The following is a 19,776-nucleotide window of genomic DNA, read 5'->3' as shown; positions in this document are numbered from 1 at the left end:
TACCTATACTCTGAAAACTATAAATTATTGATGAAGGAATTTGAAAATTATAGAAAGAAATGGAAAGATATTCTGTGTTCTTGGATTGGAAGAAATAATATTGTTAAAATGTCCATACAACCTAAAGCAATCTAGAGATTTAATGCAATCCCTATCAAAATACCCATGACATTTTTCACAGAACTAGAACAAATAATCCTAAAATTTATATGGAACCACAAAAGATACAAAATTGCCAAAGCAATCTTGAAGAAAAAAAGAACAAAGCTGGGGGTATTACACTCCCTGACTCCGTTCATACTACAAAGCTACAGTAATAAAAACAGCACAGTACTGGCACAAAAACAGACACATATATCAGTGGAATAGAAAAAAGATTCCAGAAATAAACCCACACACTATGGTCAATCAATCTACAACAAAGGAGGCAGGAATATACAATGGAAAAAAGACAGTCTCCTCAGTAAATAGTGCTGAACAAACTGGACAGCTACATGTAAAACAATGAGATTAGAACATTTCCTCACACCATATACAAAAATAAACTCAAAATGGATTAAAGACCTAAATGTAAGACTAGAAACCATAAAACTCCTACAAGAGGACATAGGCAGAACACCCTTTGACATAAATCATAGCAATATTTTTTGGATCTGTCTTCTAAGACAAAAGAAATAAAAGCAAAATAAACAAATGGGACCTAATTAAACTTAAAAGCTTTTGCACACCATAGGAAATCATTGACTAAACAAAAAGACAACCTACTGAATGGGAGAAAATATATGCAAATGATATGATTGATAAAAGATTAATAGCCAAAAAATATAAACAGCTCATACAACTCAATATCAAAAAAACAAAGAACCCAATGTAAAAATGAGCAGAAGACCTGAACAGACATTTTTCCAAAGAAGATATACAGATGGCTAACAGGCACATGAAAAAATGCTCAACACTGCTAATTATCAGAGAAATATAAATCAAAACCACGAGATATCACCTCACACCTGTCAAAATGGCTATCATCAAAAAGACCATAAATAACAAATGCTGGCAAGGATGTGGGGAAAAGGGAACGCTAGTACACTAGTGGTGGGATTTTAAATTGGTGCAGCCACTCTGGAAAACAGTAGGGAGGTTTCTCAAAAACCTAAAAATCAAACTACCGTATAATCCAGCAATTCCACTGCTGGATACCTGAAGAAAATGAAAACACTAATTTGAAAAGATACATGCACGCTAATTATCACAGCAGCATTATTTACAATAGCCAAGATATGGAAGCTACACAAATGTCCATCAAAAGATGGATGGATAAAGAAGATGTGTATACACACACACACACACACACACACACACAATGGAATAGTACTTGACCATAAAAAAAAAGAAATTCTGCCATTTGCAATAATGTGGATGGACCTAGAGATTATGCCTAGTGAAATAAGTCAGATAAAGACTAATACTGTATGTTATCACTTATATATGGAATCTAAAAAATAAAACGAATGTAATAACAAAACAGAAACAGACTCACAGATACAGAGAACAAACTAGTGGCTACCAATGGGGAGAAGGAAGAAGGAGGGGCAAGACAGGGGTATGAGATTAAGAGACACAAACTATTATGTATAAAATAAGTGAGCAACAAGGATATATTGTACAGTACAGGGAAATATAGCCATTACTTTGTAAATGGAGTATAATATATAAAGAGATTGAATTACTATGTTGTACACCTGAAACTAATATAATATTGTAAATCAACTATACTTCAATAAAAAGATAAAGAAAACATTGACAAGAATAAACAATAAGTTTGAGTAAAAACAAATTAAGGGGCATAAAAGAAGATGTTACTAAATGGAGATGCATACCAAGTTCCTGAGTGGAAAGACTCAACAGTATATAGATGTCAATTCATTCCCAAATCAAGTCTATAAGCTGAAGGAAATTTTCATAAAAATTTTCAATAAAATTCTTTTTGGAACTTGCAAAAACATAACAGCTCTTTTAGTAACTTTTACAACTTGTCTTTCTAGAAAGAATGTGTATCTTTGAGTTTGGAATCTAGCAGTGTCATTAATTAAAAATTGCTGCTTTTTAGTAAAAGGTGAAATAAAAGATTTACATGTGTTTGGTTCCACTAATGTGGCCAAAGGACTTAAGAGGGAGCTTTGCTTTAGATCTTCATATTCTTGAAATTTGAAAGATAAACAGTTTTGGGGTTAGCACTTCTTTCATTCCAATGAATTAAAATAGTAATTATAAGGTTGAAAATGAATGTTTCGGTTAAAACCTTTAAGTCTCCGATAGTGACGGCATAAAAATAGGGTTTATTTCTTTTGCACCTTTGATTTCCTCCAGAGTCTCAATGCCTCGGTGTTTTCAACAGGGTACCACATTAGCAGAAATATACTTGCATGTGGGCGTTATGAACTTTTTATTAATGTTGTGAAATGAGAAGCCTTGGTGCTTTACCAGCTGTGTTTTGACTACAAACATCAATCATGGAAAAATTATTTGAAACAATTTTCTTTTAGTTCAGTCTATTAGACCCTTGTTCATGTTATAACTTTAGATAAATTTGAATAGTTCACGACTATAATCAATTACTCAGTTTCAATTATAATTCCTAATTGATTCAACCCTATTAGCACCATCTCTAGTGATAGTCCGTTACACGATGTTAGTAAAAGGCCAGTGGTTTGCGCCTAATGAATGTCTATGTATTAAGTAATTAAAAACAGAAGTCTGTTTCTAAATATGTTAGGGTGGCATTGTCTGATGGGTCTAACAGTTTGGATTCCTGGTCCCTAAGTACCATGCTTCTCAAGCCAGGGATTAGCACCTTTGGGGAGCTGCAAAGAACTTAGAAGGACAAAGAACCTAACTTAGGACACACAATAACTTATTCGTACTGGTGATACTAGACCAGGATCCTGCTCCCTCACAGTTCTGTAACCTTCTCTCGGTTTTTTCTCTCAATACAAAGGAAAGACACCATTCTTTCCTCATCGATCTTTCTAGTATTAAGTTTGGAGGATGGTGGTAAATTAATAAACTTTTAAGAACCCCTCCCCCACCTTTGAGAATTCAGAAATTTATAGCTTTTGTATAATAAATTAGAGTGAAGACTCTTTTATACCCATGTTGGACTATGTCTACGTGGCCTGAGAGATGGAGCACGAAGATGACAATAGATGTGCTTTTGGGATACTAAAGTGAACCTGGAGTGTGGACAGAGGCAGTAGCAGAAAAATCGGGGAGACCATAATGTAAACTCAGTTCTAATCAACGGGGTTGTGGGTTTCGGGTCTGAGACACCAAATCACCTTACAAGACGTATGATTAAAAACCCACACTGCCCAGAACAGCCACCTACCCTTAGGTAACCAGAGGCAGGTCGATCCTTAGGCGCTGGGTGATGACGTACCCCGAGACCAGGTGGTGATTGGTTTCTGAAGAGGGGAGTTGGCCGCCAGTGCGACGCGGAGCCCTGTCCTAAGCCTCGCGAGAGCTGCGGTCCTGGAGCGGGATGGCCTCGGAGCCGGGCAGAGTTGGCCCTTGGCTCCTGCTTCCCAGTCTCTGGCCCGAAACATGGCCCGGGGTCCTGGCCCGCTAACCCGGCCTCGCCCCGACACAGTCGCCATGCCCAAGAGAGGAAAGCGACTCAAGTTCCGGGCCCAAGACGCCTGCTCTGGGCGAGGTGGGCAAGGGCGGGGGCGTTGAAAGGCTTGGGGCTGGAAGCAGGGAGGGGGCTGGACAGCACCGAGGCGAGTGCTCGCCTGCCGGCGACGGGAGGGCGGCTGGACTGGGGACTTGGAGTGAGCAGGAAATCTTGGTGGGGAGGAAGCTGAGGAGAGAAGGCCTCCTCCTTTGAGGTTTGGTGCTGTGTTTCAGTGACCGTGGCGGATTATGCCAACTCGGATCCGGCTGTCGTGAGGTCTGGAAGGGTCAAGAAAGCCGTCGCCAATGCTGTTCAGCAGGAAGGTAGGCTTCCTTCGAGTCTTATAAGACTCAGTGAAGAGAGAACTCGGTGCTTTATTTTCCTGGGATTCTGCCTCAGTGTTTTTCTTGAAATCCTTTAGGCATCTTCCCGTAAACGTGTTTGCTCTCCTCGATGGTTACTCATATATTCAGGGGAGGGGAAGGATTAGCCAAGAGCAGTAGCAGTTTCTGTAGCAGAAATATTTTATTTCTGTCTTACCGTAAAAAACAAACAAACAAACAACAAACAAAAACCCTTTGCATACTCTTCTGTGGTTTCCACTGCTTTCTTCCTGGTTATTAATCTTATTCCTGTTCACATATATTCTCTACTTAACTCTGCTGTTTGCTTCTTTGTGTAATAACCTTGAAGTAGTCTTTTCCTTTTCTCATGCTTCTCTTACTTTCAAGCTTCTTACTCAGGGGTCCTTGAAACTTGTCTTTTCATGATATGTACTGTCTCCAGCCCAGGAATAAGGTTAAATTGGGTTTAATTCCTCTCAAACACTGCTCCTCAGAATTTATGCAAATGAAAATAGCGTTCACCTTTTGCTTTTACCCTGAAGGGTTTATAGTGGAGAATAATTCACTCCCTTTTTCTTCAGGTCTGAAGCAGTTTCTGCAACTTTGGAGTCAGTTTGCTCATTACTTTCCAATTTTTTGTGTTTAAAATGCTATTTTTTTTTTCTAAGATTCTCAGCTTCCTTTAGCAGACTCTCACACTGCTTTTGCTTTTTTTTCTTTTCCTTATGGATTCTGATATCCTGCCTAAGCCATGGTACTCTGCCATCTCATTCTCTTCTTATTTTCTTCTAGTAAAATCTCTTTGTGGCTTGGAAGCCTCCCAGGTTCCTGCAGTAGAAGCTCTTTCTGGGGCTGGTGAGCCCTGTGACATCATCGACAGCAGTGATGAGATTGATGCCCAGGAGGAAAGCATCCATGAGAGAACTGCCTCCAGAAAAAAGAAAAGCAAGAGGCACAAAGGTACAGGGCTCGCTCTCTTTTGGATTATTAGTCCTATCTGTGGTGATAACTTGAAGCTGTCACTTTCTCAGTAGCACAAGAGGTGATACCAGTGGAGAACCAGAGTTTGGATCTTTGTAGTGGGACAGGACTTTAATATACCAGGGCTTTCTACTTATATCTGAAGTTGAGAGGAAAGGAGATTGGTAACAGTAGTAGCCATTCATTGAGAACATATCATTATCAGGTAAAATCCATGTAGCAACAGGAAAACAAAAAGCCTTTGCATTTCTGGATTTCTGAATGTGTAAGGAAGCAGAGTTGTGACAAAAATGTTCTCTCTTCCAAATATGTGGATTGTATGTAACCAATTTCATTTCAGCTAAAGTTAGATTATTATCGTGGACTCTTAAGTGCTCTGTAATTGTTAATACCTGCTTTATGTCTAGTAGGTACTGTAGGAAATAGAAAAATGTGTGGTATTTATGTATTAGTGGCAATAAAACTTACACAAATGAAACAAAGAAAGGTAAACTAGTGGTATACAGTGTGCCAACCCATCATTCACTGGTTTGCTCCAGACTTAAGGAATCAGACTCTTGGGGTAGAGCCCAGAATTCTTAAAGCTAAAGTGGTTCTGATGATCAGCTAGAGTTAGGAGGAAACTAATATAATAAATGATATGTGTATTTTTGGTGTCAGATCTGTGAGAACTTTCACTTATACTTGAGAATCAGATGACAGACTCTTGCATATGTTAAAATATATTGAAATAATCAATAAATTAATGAATCAATGAACTGACTTTGCTTTGAAGTTATACCAATTATTGTCAGTGATACCGCTCTTTTCCGCAACCAAGAATGTTAATAGACATTCCTCACACTTCTTTGTTCCTTAATTTCTTGCTTTAAATCCCTACTCATCATCACCATTGTATTAGCTATTTCTCTTGATTTTCCTTTTTGGTTTTGAGCACATTCCACAGAAGAGCTTACAGACTTTTAAATCATCTTTATTGAGATAAAATTCATCCCTTTAAAGTGTACAATGCAGTAGTTTTAGTATGTTCTCAGAGTTGTGTAGCCATCAACATGATCTAAGTTTAGAACATTTCTATCAACTCAAATCGATTAGTATCATTCCTCATTCCCTCCCAAAACTCTCTCCCACCCATCCCTTCCCCCAGGCAACCACCAATCTACTTTCTGTCCTTATAGATTTGCCTATTCCGGGCATTTCATATAAACGAAATCATATAATATGTCGTCTTTTGCGTCTGGCTTCTTTGACTTAGCATAATGTTTTCAAGGTTCATCCATATTGTAGTATATATCAGTACTTTATTCCTTTTTATTGCTTTTTATTTGACTATCATAAATAATGCTACTATGAACACTCATGGACAAGTTTTTGTGTGAACATATATTTTCATTTCTGTCCAGTAGGAGTGAAATTGCTGGATCACATGGTAACTATGTTTAACTTTTTGAGGAACTGCCAAGTTTTTTATGAAGTTTCCATTTTATATTCCCACCAGCAATGAATGAGAGTTACAGTTTCTCCACATCCTCCTCAACACTTGTTATTGTCTAACTTTTTAAACTATAGGCATTCTAGTTGATGTAAAGTGGTATCTCATGGTTTTGATTTGCATGCTAATGATGTTGAGCGTCTTTTATATGCTTATTGGCCTTTCGTATATCTTCTTTGGAGAAATGTCTATTCAAATTCTTCGCTCATTTTTACATTAGGTTATCTTTTTTTTTTTTTTTAAACATCTTTATTGGAGTATAATTGCTTTACAATGGTGTGTTAGTTTCTGCTTTATAACAAAGTGAATCAGTTATACATATACATATGTTCCCATATCTCTTCCCTCTTGCATCTCCCTCCCTCCCACCCTCCCTATCCCACCCCTCTAGGTGGTCACAAAGCACAGAGCTGATCTCCCTGTGCTATGCGGTTGCTTCCCACTAGCTATCTATTTTACGTTTGGTAGTGTATATATGTCCATGCCACTCTCTCACTTTATTACAGCTTACCCTTCCCCCTCCCCATATCCTCAAGTCCATTCTCTAGTAGGTCTGTGTCTTTATTCCCGTCTTGCCACTAGGTTCTTCATGACCTATTTTTTTTTTTTCCCTTAGATTCCATATATATGTGTTAGCAAACAAATACAGGTTATCTTTTTATTACTGAGTTGTAAGAATTCTTATGTATTCAGGAGACCAGTCACTTATCAGATACATGATTTGTGGTTTACAAACTCTTAGCTATAATTCATCTTTTACTTCCTTGCTCCACTTTACCCCCATTAGTGTCCTTCATTCTCATCAAACTGGTCTTTTTTTTCCCCCTCTTTTTTCTTTTAGCTTTTTAAAAATGAGACATATACAAAAGAAGAGAGAATAGTGTAATGAATCCAATGTGGCTATTACATAGCTTCGTTTTCAACTCTTGGTCACTTTTGTTTCAGCCACTACCCCCTCATCCCCACCTCAACACACACTCACACACATACCCCATACACACTTGATTATTTTGAAACAATTTCCAGATATTCCGTTTTTATATCTGTAAATATTCTGGTAGTTACTTCCAAAAGATAAATGCTCTTAAAAAAATTATCACATCTAAAAAAGTTATTAATTTTTTTTAAAGCTACTTTATTATTATTTTTTAAAATTTATTTATTTATTTTTGGCTGTGTCGGGTCTTCGTTGCTGCGCGTGGGCTTTCTCCAGTTGCAGCAAGCGGGGGCTATACTTCATTGAGGTGCACAGGCTTCTCACTGTGGTGGTTTCTCTTGTTGAGGAGCATGGGCTCTAGGCGCGCCGGCTTCAGTAGTTGTGGCACGCGGGTTCAGTAGCTGTGGTTTGTAGGCTCTAGAGCACAGGCTCAGTAGTTGTGGCACACGGGCTTAGTTGCTCTACGGCATGTGGGATCTTCCTGGACCAGGGCTCAAACCCGTGTGGCCTGTATTGGCAGGCAGATTCTTAACCACTGTGCCACCAAGGAAGCCCAACAGTAATTTCTTAATATCATCAAAATCTTGTTAGACTTGTCTCTTTATTGCCCTCACATGTGTTTTGTTTTTTTAAATATCCAGGCTTCATGTTAGCTGTTTATTTCACTTGGAATACTTTTCCCCTTAACCTATGAATATCAAATTTTTTGTCCTTCATAACTTATCTCCATGAAGCTTTCCTTTACTGATTCCATTTCCTACGTTTTGAAATTTCTTAATAATTGTGTGTAAAACATTGGCAGTTTTTATAATTACTTAGTTTTGTCCCCAAAGACAGAAAAATTTTAGTAGTACTCTGCTTTGTAAAAGTCCTCATGGGTCTCCGTGGAGGAAATTCCGATAGTTGTTTGCCTTCTCTTTTAGAGAGAGATTTAATGTGGGAGAAGGGGGCCCCAAATGTGGTAGGCTGAGCCTTAAATGGTTACTGGAGATTTCAAGAAGCATAAGAACCAGAAAAGACGATGTTGTTTTAGAAGCATTGGTCTCTGCTATGAAGAACCTAATGCAAGAACCTGATCGAGTCATAGAGCTACAGGAAGCAGCTAGAAAAGCAGAGGCAGCTTCAGGGAGGTAGTTGTAGGGGCTTTTTGCTCAGGAAACAGAAAGAAGAAAGCTGTGTTTTAGATAGCTATATAACCAAGTCTCAGTTAAAGTTTACGGTTAGCCCAGATTCTGGTATCTCTGTGGAGTGTGAATTTTTATTTGAACCTGACATGTGTTGTGGACCTCAGGGTCAAGAGAATTAACACTAATGAGGTCTGAAGGAGGAAGAGGTGGGGATACATCATCACAGGGTATCCTTGAATACTGGATGCTTGTGGCCAGAATTGTAGATCAAGCTGACAATGAAACAAGAAGAAACCAGAAGAAAAGAAACGTATCTAAGGCAATTACTGAGTAATGAAATTACACTGTAACTTACTTGGTTTTTTAATTTAGTTTGTACTTTGAGGTTTCCTCATACTATCTTAAAATCAGTTTTATTTTTTAAATGACTGAGTTGAAGAAAATGTTTGGTGGATGGGAACTGCAAGGGAAATCAAGGGCAGAATTTATAGTGAAAAGCTGGACTTTGGAGAAAACTGGGTTCTGTTTACTTTGAATACTTGCAAGGTTCTGTTTTCTTATAGTAAAATGGACACAGTAATGTTTTCCTTATTTCCACTGAAAAATTATTATAGTTGAATGATATGATGTATGCAAAGGTACCTTGAAAACTTCAAAATAGTATGTAAATAGTGGTTAAATAAAGGCCTTAAGAACAAGACCTATTCACTTGGGCAACAGGAAACAAAAGTTTTCAGCAGCTAGAATAAGCAGGAAATGATGAGTTTGAGAGGCTTCCTTGGACCTATTTAAACCATTTTCTTAACTGTGCAAGCCCTGGGAGAATTGAAATGATTGGGGATCTTTATATGTGCATATAATAGAAGGTCAAAAGTTATAGTTCTTTTTTCTGTTTCAGAAGATCTGGATGGGGCTGGAGGAGAAGAGTATCCCATGGATATTTGGCTCTTGCTGGCCTCCTATATCCGTCCTGAGGACATTGTGAATTTTTCCCTGATTTGTAAGAATGCCTGGACTGTCACTTGCACTGCTGCCTTTTGGACCAGGTTGTACCGAAGGTGCGACCACAGAGAGCTCACTGTGTTAGCTGCGTTGCTTATTTCTTGTTGTTTTTGATTTGGAGCTACTCCCTGGATGGTGACCTCTTTTCACTTTCTCTACTGCATGCCTGGGCATGAACCTAGCTTTGAATTCCTTGAGCTACTCTTTAATTTAAAATTGATATTATTAATTCATCCGGTAATTGTCTTCCCTATGGTGACCCACTTTTCTTCAGCGGTTTATCTTAGCTAGAATTTTGCAGAAGTTATAGATGCCCATCGGTTTATCTTTGCAACTGGATTTGTTGTTTCTTAGATTTGCTAGTCATCTTGAAGTATCATATAGTCTTTGTAGTTATGCTGCTCTGTGTATAGTTGTAGTGGTGAAGAGGGAGTGAATGATGTGATTAGTAAGAGGGCTAACTTTTGATTCTGGGTTAGAAGTGTAGTGAAGATTATAAACCGTCAGTAAGAATGTGGTGGAAGGGGATGGTGAGGTATCAGGGAGTAGAGAACTTTCTGAGACATGTGACAAGAGAACTTGGTGGATCTTCCCCAGTGCAGATTCTTTTTGAGCAGCTGAAGTATATTGTACTGGTATAAAGTCAGAGACTTGCCCCTTTTTTAAAGTGAAATAGTGAGGATTTAAAATTTTTAAATGAATAGAGAAGTGCAGGATTACAAGGTATATATGAATTGGGTTTTGCATAGCAAAGACGCAAAAGTAGCTAAGAAGTGAAGGAGATAGTGATTTGTGTGTGTGTATGTGAGAGCACTAGGGACAAACTAACTACTGGCCAGTGGAATAGTATAGTAAAATTTGTACTGAGCCCAGGAGTCCTAGGAGACTGTCTTAGAGCAGAAGAGAGAGGTCACTTATTGGTAGGAGTAATGTGTCATGTTTTAGGCACTACACGCTGGATGCCTCTCTGCCTTTGCGCCTGCGACCAGAGTCAATGGAGAAGCTGCGCTGTCTCCGGGCATGTGTGATCCGATCTCTGTACCATATGTATGAGCCATTTGCTGCTCGAATCTCCAAGAATCCAGCCATTCCAGAAAGCACTCCTAGCACATTAAAGAATTCCAAAGTAAGTGACAATTAGTGTTGGGGTTTAACAAATGGACTCTTGTATAATGGGCCTGTTATCATGGCTTGTTTCCAGCTTCCTTGATGGGGTGGTCTAGGGCCGTAGGTACCAGGCTGCTAAGGGACTAACGTAAACTTTCAGGGCTCGTGGGTATCTCTTCTCCAAGACATTCCTGCTGTGCTGGGTTGGCTGATGTTATCTTTACCTTAAAGCTTTCTTGTGCTTTTAGCATATTCCTTATTCTCTTTATTTTAATTTATTTTCATGCCTTATACATTGGGCCACTTTAGATGGTTTAGATGGTTTGATGGTTTGGGCTAGGAAGAACACAACTCAAATGGTAGATGTAAACTATAATTCTTAAAAGGTGCTTTAAATCATGATACAAAGATATAAAACAACTTACTAATTTTCTTTTTCTAATGTGACCTTGACATCTGGATTTCCACTTTCTTGTTAACCTTAAAAGATTCTGGTGTAGACTTCTTCAGCATTTGCAAAGTGCCCACTATTGCCAGGCTCAGGGGTGGATTGTTTCAGAGACTATAAGGTACTTCCACTTATAGACTTTAGCCCTCTAAAATTCTTCCTGTGTTCTAGGCCATTCCTTACATCTTGGGATTTCCCCAGTAGTTTATATTTGTACATTGTATTCAAGGTCCTGGCATTCTTCTGATTTGTAAGTAGGTCTATAAGCCTTTGGTCCATTCTCTCCTTTTTTCTGCCATAATGAAATATCTAGTGAACACACCTTTGCCAAGCTAGACTAGTATAGCATATATGATTATTTAGGCAAGTTGATGTCTCGGCCTTTTTCTCATTCAACTAATACTGTTGTCTAAATTTTGTATCTTGAGTTTGTTAATAATTTTTATTACTCTGTTCCTACCCAAAGTCTGGTGTTCTATAGCACTTCCTATTCTCTTCTGTTTTGTTTTTATGCTTTGGATGTTACATAATGATTCTTTTCCCCTAGTTCAGCTCTAGTGTGATAACATTCTACCTGATACATATTGATTAAAAGGGTACTGTTGATTTCAAGATCATCATGGTTCCCCCCAGGGTTGCAGACTGAGGTGGTCAGGGCCATTGGCTGAGCCAATTTAATGTCACACTAGCTGATGGACTTAGGGCAGGATTAGAATGCTGGGTGAGTAGAATTTCATTCCTTCTCCTTGTAATATGAGTGGACAGTGTATCATTTCACATTTATAGTTTTTCTCCCCCAAAAAACATTTGATCGTATCAGGTGAGGTGGGGATCATCCCAAAACTAACCATGCTAGGGGTGAATCAATTGTTGGGAGCAGAGCAGCATTGGGCAAACTCCTCATGCTTGACACATCCTCGCGGCTCCAGTGCACAATGCAAGTGCTACTGCCTAAATCTAAAATACCCATGTCTTCATATTCTTATAATTGTATATTAATTAAGTTTTTTAAGTGGACTAAAAAAGTGACTTTTAAGTGGCTAAAAGTCAAGGTGGTGATAACTAAGGTCTTAATCCAGACAGGAAGACTAGGCCACCTGTCTGCTGCTTTTGTGCCTGTTGTTAGAGATCTTCTGAAGAGGATGTGGGACCTGCAGTGGCAGGTGTCCCATGCATGGCCTTGCTAGTATAACCACATCGCATGGCATTCAGGAAGTTGCCAGCATGCCTAAAGGAAGTTGTCCCATGTTCCTGGACTCCACCTTTTCGTATTTGATTCTCCCTCTCTCTCTTTTCAGTAGCATAGCTTGTGTGGGACACTGGAGCCGTTGTGTTGGCAGCAGAAGTGTTTGCCCCTTAAAGCCAAGCCCATTATTTTTGATGGAACAGCAGGACGTACAGGGCATGTCTGAAGGGCAGGACAGCTGGCACGGCGGACGACCCACCCCTTATCCCCTGGGAGGTACTTAACTTCTTGTGTTAACCCTAGCTGTAGCCTGACTTTCCTTGAGGGGCTTACTCTAGACTGAATTCAGCTCACCTCTGTAGTTTCCATACCGGCTGTCTGCTCCCAGAAGGTCCTGAGTGGTTTGCTCCTATTACGTACAGGGCTGGCTGCCTCTGCCTGCCTTATGGCTTTGTTATCATCTTGTCTGGTGGCTACTGGCTGCCCTTATATTTTAATATAGAGGAGTGGCCTGCTGAATCAGATAATGCCCCAGTCTCTAGAGACCATGTTTCTGTCTTTAAAGATGAGAACAGTAGGGGTTGACCTCAATAGCATCTGAGGTTGACTTATATTGGTACCTCTTCTCTTTACTGAATAGTCTTGGGATTGTCTCTTTTCATGTTGCACCAGTGTCAAATTGTAGCGGTGGTGCGGGGGAGGTGGGGGTTTCTATCCGTGCCAAAGTAAAATCTCAGCATTGGGACCGTGGCTGGCTTTAGAGCTAGCAAACAGAAAGGTTATTTTTATTTTCTTACAGTGCTTACTTTTCTGGTGCAGAAAGATTGTTGGGAACAGACAGGAGCCAATGTGGGAATTCAACTTCAAGTTCAAAAAGCAGGTTTGTGCTTTTATCATCTCTTTGTTTTTCAGGTAATATCTTGCTCTAATTTTACTAGACATAAAATTGCCTCATTAAAATCAGATAATACATATTAAAGCATATAATGTCATGAAAAGAAAAGAAAGAACTATTTTATATGAAAGAGGCACAAAGATGCAATAGCTTAATGCAAAGAGTAAACCTTGAGTGGATCCTGGATTAATGAACAAAGAGCAATAAAAGACATTTTTGGTACAATTAAAGAAATTTGAGTATGCTCTGGATATTAGATTATATGAAATTATTGTTAATTTTCTTAGGTGTGATAATGTTACTGAGGTTATATATAAGTGTCTTTATTCATGTTGAATAAGGGTAGAATGCCAGTGTTACTTTCAAATGGCTTTGCCTCCCCCACCCCAAGAGTTCATGTGTTTTTTTTTTTAATATGTGAATATATATAAAATGAGAGCTGAGGTGGAGAGAAAACAAACGTGGCAAAATATCCAATGGTAAAGGGTATACAGGAGTTTATTGCACGGTTTTGTTAACTTTTCTATATATTTGAAGACTTTAAAAGTGGGGAAAAGGGAAAAACTTGTTATAACAATGTACTGAGGTTATTTGACTAAGAATTTTCTTGTTTTTCAAAGCAAATGTATTTATAAACAACAATAATTCATATGGTTTTATATCTGAGGCAGTTTGGGCAAGCCATGGGGAGAGGGACAGCCAAGAGTCTATTTATAAGAAGAGTAGATACTATTGCACCTTTGTCTCTGCCTTTTTCTTGGGCTGTACCTGAGATCTTGGCTACAGTGAAGATCTGTTCTGCATGTCTTTACTTCTTGTCCTCAGCAGCCTCATTTCCTCCATCTGTCTCCCCTACTTAGTATCTCACTGAGGTAACACATTACAAATAAAATTATAGTTATCTCTCACTTGATGACAAGTGTGTTCCAGATAAGTTTGTATTTAAAGTAAATCATATTTTTACATTGATTTGTCAAAAACACGGTTCTAGGGACGGATTTTGGCTCTGATCATTTGCTTTTAGTAAGATGTCCACAATCTATGATATCCATTAGATGTTGGTACAAAGTCCACCATAGCACCTTTCTGGGAGGGAACTGAGGAGCAGTCTTCGCAGTGTATACAAGCTAAGACCAGAACTGCTGCAGTAAAGTGAATGCTAAGATTTCCTCTAGCTCTGAGAGTTGTGACTCTTGTTTTATGATGCCTGGAATTAGATGGCCACTTCTGCTTCCATCCCTTTTTGTGCAGCAGATGTTCTTTGGAGTCTGACAAGTCACAAGGAATTTGTGATCTCTCAAACATTGGAGAGCCTCTGATAGAGCTATAAGTTTCCATTTCTTGCCAGATGGTAGGAAACACCATCTAAATGAAGCACCCACTGTCACATTTCTCATCCAAATGTGTTTCCATGTCTTTCAAAGGTCAGATTTTCCTTGATCTGTATAGAAACTGATATGTATATTAAAGAGAGAAGAGATAACAGAAAAATGGATCTCAGCAGCTTTAGTTAAGCCATAGCATTTTCATTGGTGGAGTCTTAGAACCATAAACATTTCCTCTAACCCATTAGAGTAATTCTTAATTCTCTTCAGTCCCCTAGATTAAAGAGCAAGTGTATGGGAGGATTGCAGCCTCCCATTCAGTACGAAGATGTTCATACCAACCCAGACCAGGACTGCTGCCTACTGCAGGTCACCACCCTCAATTTCATCTTTATTCCAATTGTCATGGGAATGATATTTACCCTGGTAAGTGGAGACAGGATGTCATCCTCAGCTCTTTCATAGACTCTCACTATACTTCGGGTTTGAAAGAAATTTGTAAATTTAACCATTGAGGAAGAAATCTTTGAAGAATAATTTTAAACAAAATCTGAAAGCAGACTTGTATACTAGGAACAGACATATTTGTGGAGAAGTTAATTATGTCTGAGAATATTTTACTTCTGTTTCCTTCTCTATAGTGAACAGAATGTTTTTGCATCTCCTGTGTGGTGCTCATTAATGTTTGAGAAACATTATCCCGTTAAGGTTAATGATGAAGCTTATACATGAACACTGTATGTCAGGACCTGAGGCATGCATGTGGTATCATAAATGGAATATTAAAATGTAGGGTTACCAGCTCTGTCTTTTGTGTGATGCTCTGACTATTCAAGGTTTAGCTAAGAATTAGATTAGTAAACAACAAATATGCTTCTGGTGTATTTTCCATGTTTTTAACATTTTTAACTGGATTGGCAACTGGAGAGTTCATGTAATTTATCTTCTCTGTATTTTAGGCTTATGTTCAGAGATATGTTTCCCCCTCCACATTGAAAATAGCTTTATTTTTTTTTTAATGGTAAAATAAATAATTCATACTTCATGTGAAGAATTTAAATAATACATAAACACATTGAGACAGTGAAGGTGACTTAGACTTCCGCTATCCTATAACTGCAGTTAACTTTTGGGGAACTGTTCTTTAATGTATCTGTTAATATATATTCAATACATGTATACACCCACTCTCTTAAATAATTTTGTATAATTGAGATTATGTCATATATCTGTTTTTATTGTAGGCACCTCTCATTAAGCCACATTAATGACTTATTTATATACTTATACTCCATATACTTCCTACTTGTAGAATTCTATACAGATTTACATATACATAAACATATTTAGAGATTTTGTGGTTTATTTTCCAAAACAATGTGATCAGATCAGTTTCATGCATCTTGCTTAACTTGCTCAACAATATCTCATCAGAATCCCTTCAAGTCATCTCTTATAGCTCTAATCCAGCTTTTTAAAATTGTCATTAAGGTAGTCTTTGTGCATGTATGCTAATCTGTTCAGCCATTTAAGAGGCTTTCTTTAGCACAGTTTAAATATATGAAGCTAAGAAAAACTTACAAAAATCACCCTTAATTTTTAATATCTTTGCAAAAAAAGATAGTATAGTGCTGTTGGTATAACTAAGAGATTATTTTGTGGCCTAGTTCATGTCAGTTGTCTAGATTGTCTCATTTTAGAGTGAGTCATAGGAAAACAAGGTTGTTTAATTTGAGTACTGAATTTATTTTTCCCTCCCAGTTTACTATCAGTGTGAGCACGGACATGCGGCATCATCGAGTGAGACTGGTGTTCCAAGATTCTCCTGTCCATGGAGGTCGGAAATTGCGCAGTGAACAGGGTGTGCAAGTCATCCTGGACCCAGTGCACAGCGTTCGACTTTTTGACTGGTGGCATCCTCAGTATCCATTCTCCCTGAGAGCATAGATACTGCTTCCCATCACTGAGGGCAGCCCTGAGCTAGGCCAGTCCATTTGTAATCAGATTCCAGTTTGGAAGGGGCAGCTGGATTGTATATCTGGTCAGTAATGCACATGCTCTTCAGGTTTCTGGGGCTCCTGCTAGGGGAAGGAGAAGGATTGAATCAGGAGTAAAAACATTATGATTTATAAACATATTTTAATGTAAAATTTTGCATTTGAAAAGTGAAACCTGGCCCTATTTTCTGTGTTAAACCCCATTTGGTGCTACTGAGTTTGTTGTTCTTTATTCTTTTATCCCAGCCAAAGTGGATGATCTCGCTTTAGGGGAAAATTAAACTCTTAAATCTCCAAACAAGGAAATTTCAGCATTCCCTTATGGATCAGAGTAACCTTAGAGGCCTAAAATTGTTGCTACTGTTGCTTCCAATTTAGCTGCCCCTCAAATTCAAGTGAATATTTCCTCTTCTCCCTTTACCCCTCTCTAGAAATAAAGCAGGTGACAGGGTTTTCATAATCTTATGAGATTGACTTGTGTATCTTTCTTTAAAAATATTTGTCACATAAATATTTTTTTGCCAGTTTTGGATTTTAGGTATTTTTTTTGCATGAAGCTGATAGTAATGATAATGATTTTGTGCTACACTAGGAACTTTTCATAATATCTCTAGTTCTCACAATGCTGCAAGGTAGGTGATACTATTCCCATTCTCTGGCTGAAAAAGCTGAATCAGTGACTTACCCAAGGCCATACTCTCCAATAAGTGGCAGAGCCAGAATTCTGACCCAGGTCCTTTTGCTGTGCCGCAATTAAAGAGGTCAGTCTCATTATTCTTGTGGTAGATGGTGGCACAGGGGAGTAGGCAGAGTGTACATAGATAGAAAGAGTAAAAGGGTGAGTAAAAAGTTGATTGTGGTATACCTTATCCCTAATCAGCCTTAAAGGTATATAAGATTGATGAAAGAATCTTTTAAATATGTGTTTCCAAGTAAAATGTAAAACAAATCAAGACAGTTATTGCAGGAAGGATAGTGATATTTTCATTGAATTGTTAGAAAAGCATTTATTATGAAGGTCATTAAAAAATTGCATTCTCGTATTGAAACCAGACTCCTGCACTATAAGAATTTAGTGACTCCTTTGCTCTGCTCTGCCCTGTGCTGCCTATGAGAGCTTGGCCTTTTATCCCTGCAGAAATGCTCATGTTCTCTTGGTGAGAGGACTTGCTTATAGCTTGTGTACTCTGAGAAGAGGATCATGTTTTTGTTTTGTTTCTGCTAACAAGATAAGTTTGCTGCTTGTCTCCTCGCACCTGCCCCCCACCCAAATTAGCTAGGGAGCTGGATATTAGCTAGAGGTGGGTATTACGACCATATTCTTTCAACATGAAGATCTCATGGGGGTAGTTATTATCATGAGCTTGACTGCTAAATTAGTGTGTTGTTTTTTCCTTACCATTCTCCCTACCCCCTGCTATTTAAAGAATATTCTTAGGAAGCATCTGCTTAATACAGCTGCTAACAGCTAACCTTACCCTGCACTGAGGGTGGTACTAAAGCTGTTCACACAGAAAGTGAGCCTGGGTCAGTGAAAACCAGAATTTGGGCAGTTAAATGATAACAAAAAAACCCTGAACAATAAGCACCATCTCTACAATCAGAAGTTGCCTCTTTGAGGCAGGAGGAGAGAAGCACACAGTCCTTAGTTCCCTGAATTAAAGATGCCATGGAGCAGAAGGGAGTTGTCCTGGTGGATTTTGTGTCCCCCATTTAGGAGTTACTTTTAGAAGGGGAGTGAAATAAATTTGGCTTAATAATTGTATTCTGACTGAACTTCCTAGTTTTTGTATGAAACTCCATGGTATGATGATATTGCCTCAGCTGTTCTTTTAGTATAATATTGACAAACACTTGGTAAATTATGTTATCAAAGGTTATCATGGCTTCAGCCTTCCATCTGCACTGACTGAGTTGCCTTTTCTAGGATGATTCCTGTTTTATTAGTGAAAGGATATGAAGTGTCTCAGGGATTTCCTTTTGATGAGAACCTGAAACTACCTGGAGAAGAGTTGGAACTTTCTGGACTGCTTTTGTAAAAACTGCTTTGTACTTGTCACTTCCTTAAATATGTACCTTGATTTTGCTCTAAGGGCCAGACAAACAAAATATTTAGCTTCATTTCTTACCCCTCAAATAAATCAGAATTACTCAGATTTTCCTGCCTTCTACCAAAGATACAAGGAAACTAAGCCAAAAGGTGAATATATTGGGGGAAAGAAAAAAATTAATTAATTAATGGTTATATGTGCCACTGATCTCAACTACAGCATTTGTTGCTGATATAGAACATGTGTGTGTATAAGTCTGTACACATGGCATGTATATAAAAATCCTTCACACTTCTAGCAGTGTGTACTGGGTATTGTAAAGGGGCACTGTGATGATACTTCACAAACCAGATGGGAAAGATGCATTAATAGCCACAGGTGACGGTAAGGAGCAATTCAAGAAAATGTACAGATTTAACCAAAATTTGTCATGAATTTTGGCATTGAGACTGTCTTCATACTATGTATATATAATAGACAAACATTTCATTTTATAGTAAGTGTTAGCACAGCCAAATACCTGAATTCAGGCAAGCAACACAATTCACTGAAGTGCACCCTATGGAAATGTATCTGGATTAAGTTTCTCCACTTAAAAAATGGGTGCAACCAGAGTAAAAGTAGTAAATGGGCGCAAGGGAGTGTGAAAGGTGACAAACCATTGGCAAACAATTACAAGGCCAGTACTGAGGCCAAATTCGAGAGCAGGTGGTTAGAGACAAAGGTAAGTTCAAAGGGCTATGTGCTGCACCTCACTGGGAAGGAGGCAGGACTCCGCTGGGCTCTGAAACTTTACTGGCGTTGGGTAAAAACCTCGGCTCTCCGCCACCTCGTAAGGGACCCTCCGGGCAGAACCAAGATGGCGCGCAGCATCAAAGAGGCTCCTGTGTCACGTGTGAGGGAGCGCCGGGGGCGGAGGCGTGGCCTCGAGGGAGTCGGTCAGGCCCCGCCCTTGAGGTGGGGCCAGGGACTGTCAGTAGAAGGAGGGGGTAGGACCTTGAGGAGGGGCGCCACGGCGCTGGTGGAGGCTGCCGCGCCTGCTCGGCTCCCTAGGACGCGTCGGGCTCCCGGGGTCCGGGGTGGCTTCTTGCTCGGATACGAGCTGCCCGGCCTTCAGTGATTGCAGGCAGGTGAGCGTCCAGAGCCCGGGCTGGGGAAGGATGCCTCTTTTTCCCACTTCCAGCTCCCCTCACAGTTTGGGGAGGGGGGGTCTC

At 39.1% G+C, this 19,776-nt stretch overlaps 2 protein-coding genes across 16 annotated transcripts in view; both read left to right on the top strand.

Moving 5' to 3' along the window:
• Positions 1 to 3,486: 3,486 nt before the first annotated feature.
• Positions 3,487 to 17,035, top strand: TMEM183A (transmembrane protein 183A). 4 transcript variants are annotated; one of them, XM_082434775.1, is made up of 8 exons: positions 3,487 to 3,709; positions 3,904 to 3,993; positions 4,807 to 4,974; positions 9,453 to 9,609; positions 10,499 to 10,679; positions 13,094 to 13,174; positions 14,793 to 14,940; positions 16,276 to 16,976. In XM_082434775.1, the coding sequence occupies exons 1-8, from the start codon at positions 3,601 to 3,603 to the stop codon at positions 16,368 to 16,370; spliced, it is 1,029 nt and encodes a 342-aa protein (XP_082290901.1). In that variant the 5' UTR covers positions 3,487 to 3,600; the 3' UTR covers positions 16,371 to 16,976. The 4 variants fall into 4 exon arrangements, with proteins under 4 accessions (XP_082290901.1, XP_082290900.1, XP_082290898.1 ...); XM_082434774.1 differs by having other exon boundaries at positions 3,488 to 3,709; positions 9,450 to 9,609; XM_082434772.1 differs by having other exon boundaries at positions 3,490 to 3,709; positions 14,785 to 14,940; positions 16,276 to 17,035.
• Positions 17,036 to 17,168: 133 nt separating this feature from the next.
• PPFIA4 (PTPRF interacting protein alpha 4) overlaps positions 17,169 to 19,776 on the top strand; it is a 48,274-nt gene continuing 45,666 nt past the window's right edge. For all 12 annotated transcript variants that reach the window (XR_014255902.1, XR_014255903.1, XR_014255904.1 and 9 more), the window contains exon 1: positions 17,169 to 19,692. The gene's annotated coding sequence lies outside the window, so the exon portion shown is untranslated. The remainder of the gene's footprint in view (positions 19,693 to 19,776) is intronic.

Source organism: Balaenoptera physalus, assembly GCF_965194825.1.
Source record: "Balaenoptera physalus genome assembly, chromosome: 1".
Lineage (NCBI taxonomy): Eukaryota > Metazoa > Chordata > Mammalia > Artiodactyla > Balaenopteridae > Balaenoptera > Balaenoptera physalus.
The sequence above is the reverse complement of the archived record's forward strand: the minus strand, read 5'-3'. Positions and strand labels throughout refer to the sequence as shown.